This window comes from Oenanthe melanoleuca, chromosome 3 (assembly GCF_029582105.1).
Source record: "Oenanthe melanoleuca isolate GR-GAL-2019-014 chromosome 3, OMel1.0, whole genome shotgun sequence".
NCBI lineage: Eukaryota > Metazoa > Chordata > Aves > Passeriformes > Muscicapidae > Oenanthe > Oenanthe melanoleuca.
This window is the reverse complement of record NC_079336.1, coordinates 3,111,475-3,120,725: the sequence shown is the minus strand read 5'-3', so window position 1 is coordinate 3,120,725 and position 9,251 is coordinate 3,111,475. Positions and strand designations below refer to the sequence as shown.

Genomic DNA, 9,251 nt, shown 5'->3' with positions numbered 1-9,251 from the left:
TTCATTATCCATCCAGCTAGCAGCACTCTTAGCTGGTGGGTGTTCAGGAGCATCAGCACAGCATGATGCCATGAACCCAGTGTCAATTGTGACTGAGAGGAGAGATGTAGGGTAATTTTCTCCCTGCAAAACCAGTGAGGGCAGCCCCAGCAGGCAGGTTTGTGGAGAGAAGTAGGTCAGGAGTAAGAAGAGGGTTGCAATTTCCTGGTCAGTGGTTACAGGAGGAGGGCAGGAGACGCCTCCTGGGGCTGGCTCTGCACCACATGAAGAGCTTGGTGATCATAACGAAACAGCTGCTGCCACAAAGGGTGCAGATGCTGGTAACTGGATGGGAAGGGTACCCACAGATGGTTGAGGTGGCTCCCAGTGAGCCACGGGGCACAGAGCACGCCCAGCTCAACAAAATCACCAGAGGAGATATCACAGAGTCACAGATCATTGAACTGGGTTGGAAGGGAACTCAAAGCCCATCTCATTCCACCCCCTGCCATGGGCAGGGACACCTTCCACTGTCCCAGGTGGCCCAAAGCCCCATCCAACCTGGCCTTGAGTCATTTAGACCCAACAGCTTGCCTGGCCCACCCTGGGGAGGAAACCCAGGGTCTGTCTGCACGAGGTGGATCTGATTTAACGTGGTTTCTGTGCAGTCAAAATGAAATACTAGAATGCTTGCATAGGTTTGGCCTGATTTAAATGAAAAAGGAAATACAGGCTTGAAACCTCCTGCAGCAGAAACAAAATCAGAGGTCTGAGAGCCTGGCCCAGCTGTGGGAGAAAGAGGAGCAATGTCAAAAAAAGCAATATTGCAGTAATTGATAAAATAGTAGATAGTTATAGGGTCATGGAATATCCTCAGGGACATACAAGGATCATCCAATCTAACTCCTGAATAGTGCTCCTTGTGCAGCTCTGGGAGGGAAAGGGCAATTCCTCATTTCCTAAAGCAGGAAGCTCATCTCAGCAGGGAACCAGGCCCTGCAAGTACAATTCCTGGTTTTTTGGTGTGAGGGATCCTCACCCACCACTTCAGTGCCAGCACTGTGATTTACCTGGCTGAGGAACAGTGAGATGGAGCCATCTGAGCTCTCCCTGCATTCCTGCTCAGCCAACTTGTCCTGGTTTGAAGGACAGGTGTCTGCCAATAAAGGCAGGAGCTTCTCTTTCAAATGGAGAATGTAAACCCCCTCCCTCCAAATTATTATTATAATTTTGAAATGAAGGGGCTCTCAGGCAAAGATATGGGAATTAGGAATAACAGTTCCTTACTAGGAAAATTAAAATAGAAATGCAGTATTACAAAGAACAATCCCAAACCCTGCCAGAGTCAGAATCCAAGCTGACACCCGTCAGTCAGTCAGGGTGTTGGCACAGTCCCATTCAATGGTGGCTGCATCCTCCTGCAGGGGCAGATGTGGTTCAGCTGGAGCAGTGCTCCTGGAGAAGGTGCAGTTTCCTCTGAAGCTCCAGGGATGATGTGGAAAGGTCCAGTTTTCCTCTGGAATCCAGTGGAAAAGGCTGCTCTGCTGTTCCAAATCTCAGTTTTTCTCTAGGTAGGAAAGGCTTGGCTCCTCCCCTGGCTGGAGCATCTCCCAGTGGGATGATGGAATTTTATCAGTCATGCCCTGGGACTCAGTGGCCATGAACAGGAGATATCTCCTGGAGGGAGGATGGGCTGTGGGAAAGATAAAGATGATTGCCCAGCTGGTTTAAAGATGGCCCATGAGCAGATAATGTGTGCCAGGAGATCAGGGTCACTGCCCCAGCTGGTTTAACAGATGGGGACAGAATTCACATTGCTGGTCACATCCTGTATTGCAGCCTAAGACACAACCATTCAGCTGGGGCAGGAGAAGGTTGTTTAAAGGGATGAATGTTTGCCTGGAAGAGGACAGGACAGACCTTTCCCAGCTCTGATGAACCATCCCAAATTCTGGCTGCAGCCCTGGACATCTCCCATCTCTTTTCCCACCATCTCTAGAGACCATCCCAAAGGTCTAAGAAACCTCATTCCACTGCCACCACTGCCTGCAGAACCTCCCTTCCCTCCTTTCAGCCTCTTCTCTGCGTCTTTTCATCTTTTTAGGCTGCAAATTCTCTTCTGCTGCCTCTTACTCCTCTCACTGCACAGGAAAATGCCCAATTTGTGCCAAAATCTCTCAGTGCTACAGCAGCACTAACCCATTCTCCATGTCTGTTGTCATTCTCAAGCACCATGGAAAACCATTTTTTTAAAATAAAATATTACTTTTATTCAGCACATAAGTTATTGAATAAATACAGATTAAATTTAATAATTTCTTTGATACTCTGAGCATGCACAGAGCCATAAATACAGCCATAAATAGAAGACATAAATAGAAATATAGATATCTTACCATTTTAGCACTCAACAAGTGGAATCAATTACCTCCCAAAATGTTTTGCAATAAATGAATTGCAGCAGTGACATAAACCCAGACAACCAGGCCTGGTGGCACCAATGTCTGACTGACACCAGCGAGCAGGGATGGCCAGAGAAGGGAAATGGGACTGAGATGAAGAAGGGAGAGAGAAGGTGCAAGATGAGGAATTATTTGTGGCAGTGCTGGTAGGCATGGATTCAATTAGGGCAACCTACTGCCGAGGACAACTTTGGAAACTCTAATTAATTTGATTAGTAAACCACAATGAAAAATAAATTTTTAAAAAGCACTGCATTCCCCTCTCACAAACAAACAAAACTCTTCCTCCATCCTAAGACCCAGCAAGAACCGTGACTTTCAGGAGGCGATTTGCTCGGATTTGGAGTTCCGAATTCCCGGGATGCGCGGCTGAGGGTTTTTATGGGAGTTCCGAATTCCCGGAGGGTTTTTATGGGGGTTCCGAATTCCCGGAGGGTTTTTATGGGAGTTCCGAATTCCCGGGATGCGCGGCTGAGGGTTTTTATGGGGGTTCCGAATTCCCGGAGGGTTTTCATGGGGGTTCCGAATTCCCGGAGGGTTTTTATGGGAGTTCCGAATTCCCGGAGGGTTTTTACGGGGGTTCCGAATTCCCGGAGGGTTTTTACGGGAGTTCCGAATTCCCGGAGGGTTTTTATGGGAGTTCCGAATTCCCGGAGGGTTTTTATGGGAGTTCCGAATTCCCGGGATGCGCGGCTGAGGGTTTTTATGGGAGTTCCGAATTCCCGGAGGGTTTTTATGGGAGTTCCGAATTCCCGGGATACGCGGCTGAGGGTTTTTATGGGAGTTCCGAATTCCCGGAGGGTTTTTACGGGAGTTCCGAATTCCCGGGGTGCGCGGCTGAGGGTTTTTATGGGAGTTCCGAATTCCCGGGGTGCGCGGCTGAGGGTTTTTATGGGAGTTCCGAATTCCCGGAGGGTTTTTATGGGAGTTCCGAATTCCCGGGATGCGCGGCTGAGGGTTTTTACGGGGGTTCCGAATTCCCGGAGGGTTTTTACGGGAGTTCCGAATTCCCGGAGGGTTTTTACGGGGGTTCCGAATTCCCGGAGGGTTTTCATGGGGGTTCCGAATTCCCGGGATGCGCGGCTGAGGGTTTTTACGGGGGTTCCGAATTCCCGGAGGGTTTTTACGGGAGTTCCGAATTCCCGGAGGGTTTTTACGGGAGTTCCGAATTCCCGGGGTGCGCGGCTGAGGGTTTTTATGGGAGTTCCGAATTCCCGGAGGGTTTTTACGGGAGTTCCGAATTCCCGGAGGGTTTTTACGGGGGTTCCGAATTCCCGGGGTGCGCGGCGGGCGGCTGCGGGGTTCCAGCGGCGGGGTTTTTGCGGGGAACCCTCCATCTCCCGGGATGCGCTGCCTGCCCTGCAGGCTGCCGCTAGGACTGGTGCTGCAGCACGGGGGTGACACAGGTGCAGCCCACGGTGACCAGGCGCTTCTCCAGGCGGTAGGAGGGCTCGCAGCCGCGCTGCTCCCGCCGCAGCACCAGGATCTGCTGCTGGATGGGCACCGAGTTGAGGCTGCGGTCCTCCTGCCCCAGGGGGCTCGCACAGCCCGACAGGCGGCACCGGGCGTGGGCGATCACCCGCGGGAAGCGCGTGGGGTCCTCGTCCAGCCTGGGCACGGAGACACAAAACTGGTTTAGTTGTGGTTTGGCAGGATCTGCGTGTTTATATGTGCATCATCCTATTCGCCTGTGTGCTCCCGCAGGATTTCCTTATCCTGAATGTTGTTACAATGATTGCCTAGGAATGGAATCAGCATTGATTCCACTGATTGGTGATATTGCTGCATCGTTCTTTGGGAGCTGATGAATGGAATGAAGCTCGGTTAACTAATAAAGAACTCATAACTTGCCTATTATTTTTTTTTGTTTGATTTTAATTTTGGCATTTGGATGTTTCTTTCTGTTAGGAAAATGTGAAATGTCAACGTACTCACATCATTCAGTTCCTAGAGGAATAATTAATTTTTTCATTAATTTCATCATTATTTCAACTCCATGCAGCACTACAGGCTTGGGGCAAAGGGGTTGGGAAGCTGCTCAGAAGAGGTGGGGAAGGGGCTGGAGCACCAGGAGAGGCTGAGGGAGCTGGAAAGGGGCTCAGCCTGGAGAAAAGGAGGCTCAGGGGGAACCTTGTGGCTCTGCACAGCTCCCTGACAGGAGGGGACAGCCAGGGAGGGATCAGACTCTGCTCCCTCTGAGGAAACAGCCTCAAGTTGCTCCAGGGGATGTTTAGATTGGATATTAAGAAAGATTTCTTCCCTGAAAGGATTGTTAAGGCTTGGCACAGCTGCCCAGGGAGGTGGTGGAGTCCCCATCCCTGCAGGGATTTAAAAGCCACGTACATGTGGCACTTGGGGACATGGGTCAGTGATGGCCTTGGCAGTGCTGGGGAACAGTTGGACTCAAAGACCACAGAGGGCTTTTCCAACCTAAATGATTCTGTGATTAACAAAGACTGACAGGATGATTAGAAACCACTCCAATGATATCCCCTCGCACCGCAAACAGTTCCTCTTGAAGAAATCTCCCCCTAACAGATCAGGGCGTGTCAAGAAGTGTTTGCAATATTCCTGGGACTCTGAAGGACGAACCACAGCCCCACCAAAACCACCTGTGACCCAGCCCTCACAGCTCAGAGGAAGCTGAGCAGTTACCTGTAATCCCAGGGGGCGAGGGAGCGGTTCCTGATGTCGTGCACCACCCCCAAGGCGCGCTCTGAGCTGCTGATCCGAATGTCAACTCTCACTGTCGTGGGGAATTTGGGATCCTTTTGGTCAGGGCAGCCTTCCCTCAGCCTTGCAGAGGCACCAGCTTTCCTGTGGGGTGAGCTCCTCACAGTGAGGGCTAAAACCAGCACCAAAACCAGTGATCTGAACTGGGAGAGGGAAAGGTGTGGTTAGTCCTGCCCAGTCAGGAGGGAGAGCACAAAGAGCCAAGTCTTGGTTAGACTGGATCATCACTGCACCATCTTCACACTCATATTTGTGTGAAATGGGCCAAGATGAGCAAATAGCAAAATGATGTTAGTAAAACTCATCATAACTGATGCTAAATTCTGATTGAAATTCTGGTTCATAGTGGATTTTGCACCAAGAGCATCTGTCCAACAAGCTATGACAATCCTACTCTGCAGTCACACAGCACCATCTTTTCATGTAAAAATTGGGGTAAGGACTCAGCTGGCCCTGTGCCTAAGCTTAAAACCTTGCCCAGCCATGGCTTTCTCAGGACAGAAACAACAGGCCATCCATCTGCTGGAAATACCCCTTTTCCCAAGAAAATCTGGGATTCTTGGGCCATTTCCAGTAGGCAGACTTTTAATAAATAAATAATAGAATCATAGAATATCCTAAACTGAAAGGAAACCACAAGGATCATTAAGTCCAGATCCTGAAAACAAGACAAAATAAATGCAGGGCTTTTAAGAAAATCACAGGAGCTGACAGTGCTGCAAATGCTACCCAGGCTGAAATTCAAATACTTAGGTATCCACAGTGAAATTATCCATAGTGAAATTTCAGCAATTTTGATAGCATGTTGTCTGCAAAAAAAGGACTGTGCCAATCCCACATCAGCAGAGGTGATGAGCAAGAGATAAATAAATAATGGGTAATCCAACACACCCTTGCCACTCAGTCACCAAGCAGCTGCACCAGGCACACCCAGCATCCCATTCAGCTCCCAGCAAGACTAAAAGGGTTTTCTGCCCAAATCAGGGCATCTGCACTCTGCTTTGTCTTGCAGCAGAGTCTTATCCTTTGTTTTAAATATAAGTACTTACCCCAGCAGAGCTGATGAAAGCCATAGTAACCTCCCTGCTGCTTTGGGTGGATGTTAGGGCGACAGGACAAGAGAATTCTCCTTCTCTGAGACCCTTTCAACCCTGCTTGTGTCTCAAAGCCAGTTGTGCTCTCCATTTTATAGCCAAGCTGAGGCACTGCCACCCTTTCCATTGCACAGCTGGCTTACCTGACCCGAGGTTAGCAGCTGACATTGCAATTTCTAGCCCACTTCCTCCCATCTACCTCCAAAAAAGGGAAGGGCAGATAGTACTACCAGCATCCCAAATCAGCCAATACCATTTATTCGGGCAGATCAAGAGATAAAGAAAGAAAAAGAAAAAAGAAAAAAAACCAAACTGTTCAAGCAGGTGGTTTTTTTTTGTTTTTTTTTTTACTCCTTCCCACCCCCTCTTTCTAATAATAGTGTTCTTTCACCATAAACACGTGTGGATGCACTTCCACGTGCCTCAAATCACCCCAACAGCAGAGATCAGAGAGCTGTAAGGTCAGGCACCCAACAGGGGTTTCAAAATGAGGGCAGGACATGGAACTTCACCATTTAACCTCCCTTCAGCTGCACAAAGCACCCACCTGGTCCTGGGGATCCCTGTGTCCTGCAGGAATGAGTGCCATGGGAAATCCTCCTGGGGGATATCAGGGCTCCAGGAGCTGGGATGCCTTCCCCACTGTGATTGTGGAGAATTCTGAAAATTCCTACACACCCTGTTAGTGCCCTGCCCATCTCCACTGGCCATGGCCACCAGCAGCCCCGTTCTGGCTCAGCTGTGGCTCCCAGTCCCAGCCTGAGCTGTGCTGGTGGAATTCTGCTCCCCTGTCCCTTCTCTGGCCCTGGCTAAACTGCATTTCTCCTGGATGGGCTCCTTGGACATACCTGGTGGCAAATGGAGCTGGGGAAGGGGCTGGAGCACCAGGAGGGGCCCAGACCCACAGAATAATCTGGAGCTAGTCCATCTTGGTATCTTTAGCACTCCCACACACAGTTTCTGACTGATTCTTTATCCTTTCCTTGCACATCTTGCTGCTGTACATCCCATAAATCTGGCACAATCCCGAACACCCTAACAAGCCACAAGGCCCTGTAGCCAGCAGGGTTTTGTGAGGAAAGCTTCTCCTGACTTGTCTGGTGGGACTCATGTGGGATTTGGTGGGATTGGGTTGACCATGGTCCTTGAACAGCCCTGAAAGAGCTGGGCCAGAAGCTTCATTTGAACTCCTCCACCTGGTTCTGTTCCTTTGTGTTCATGGAAGACTTAATCCCTCTCCACCACACAATCCTCACTTACTGGTTAATAGGAGGGGGAAGCATGAAAATAGAAGAGGAAACAGGATTCTGCATCCCATGATCCAGAAAGGAGCAGCCACCAACTGGAAAGACAAGTGCATGTGGTGTTTCCCTGGAGCACCAGCAGGTTTCTTTGGGAGCAAAAGCTATTTTTATGGCAGAAAAAAAAAAAAAACAAACAACCAAAAAAACCACTAAATAACTTTATGGAGCTTGTTTGTGGAGAAAATCCCTGAGAGAAACACTTTCCAAAGCTATGGAAGGACTAAAGTGTAGAACTCTTCACACAAATTCATCCTCAGTCATCCAGGAAATCAACAGATTCATTTTCAGTGCTACAAAAAAAATCAGAAACCTGTTACAAATTCATAGAACTTTCCAAGGAGAAGGGACTAATGGTCCCTGCTCTGTCACCACTCTTGAATCACAGCAGCAGAAATCTCCAGTGACTGATGCTTTACATCACTGCAGGATGTTGTCATGACTTTGTGGTCTGACATCTCAGAGCCCAGCACCTCTCCTCATCCTCATTTGCCACATTTCAGGTTACCAATCCCACCTGAGGCCACAGCAGTGCTGTGACACACATTCCTACTCTGACTGTCCCAGATATTCACCAGTGCATCACTGAGATGCAACACAGAGCAAGAGAGGGCAGAATTACCAGAAATCCACTTTTTTAGCCCAGAAGCTGACCTCCTTTTTTCCCCCCTGAGTGCTCACTGTGAAAGGAAAGGGCACTGCCATGAAAATGGGTTGGATTGTGCAGGAACAGGGTCGAGTGGAAATGCTTATGTGTGATGAGGCAATGATGTCATCATGCCAAATTATGAACCCCCACCACCACTTTCCACTCACTTCTTGTGTCTTCAGCAGCTTGTAACTTCAGCAGGGATTCCCTCTTTGACCCACAATTTCCTACAACTGAACTTGGCTTGAGTTGAAGTTCACTGAAGAAATTTAATCAAAAATAGGCCAACAAATATGAATCATCACAGGAGAGGAAACAATACTTTTATTTATAGAATCACAGAACGGCTCTGGTGGGAAGGGACATTAAAGCTCACACAGTTCCAATCCCCTTCCTCTATCCCAGGTTGCTCCAAGCTCCATCCAGCCTGGCCTTGGACACTTCCAGGGATCCAGGGGCAGCCACAGCTTCTCTGGGTAAACTGTGCCAGGGCCTCCCCACCCTCACAAAGATTTTTTTTTCCATATATATAGGAATATAAAATTATCTCAAAAAGCTTGTCCCTCTCACATCAAGGCCTTGGAGATAAAAGAGAATTTTAATTCCACTTACAAGAACTCTTCTACTCTTGAGTTCCTATAAGGAAACAGCACTGTTTGCACAGCAGGATGTTACACACTTAAGTTCAGGTTTTCATGGATGATAGAATCACAGAATAGTTTGGGTTGGAAATAACCTTAAAGACCATCCAGTCCCACCCCCTGCCATGGGCAGGGACACCTTCCACTATCCCAGGTGCTCAGAGGAACTTCCACAGCCTGCAGCAGCCAAAAGCTGAAATTGCAGCTCCAAAATCTCCAGATGACAGCCTCAAATAAAATTTCAGCTGCAGCACAGGACATGGTTTGTACTTCCAGCAGCTTGTTCCTGCCTCTCCAGACACCTCTGGCAGTTTTTTCCTTGCCAACAAATTACAAAGGATGCACAGAGGTGGTCACCAGCACACTGGGATGTGGGCACCCACAGCCTACAG

At 48.9% G+C, this 9,251-nt stretch overlaps 1 protein-coding gene across 1 annotated transcript; it reads right to left on the bottom strand.

Moving 5' to 3' along the window:
- Positions 1 to 3,813: 3,813 nt before the first annotated feature.
- Positions 3,814 to 6,280, bottom strand: LOC130251364 (interleukin-17F-like). Its single transcript, XM_056487927.1, has 3 exons — positions 6,224 to 6,280; positions 5,097 to 5,317; positions 3,814 to 4,051 (listed from the first exon to the last, which is right to left on the bottom strand). Exons 1-3 carry the CDS (start codon positions 6,245 to 6,247, stop codon positions 3,814 to 3,816), a joined length of 483 nt encoding a protein of 160 aa, XP_056343902.1. The 5' UTR covers positions 6,248 to 6,280.
- Between the last annotated feature and the right edge of the window lie 2,971 nt (positions 6,281 to 9,251).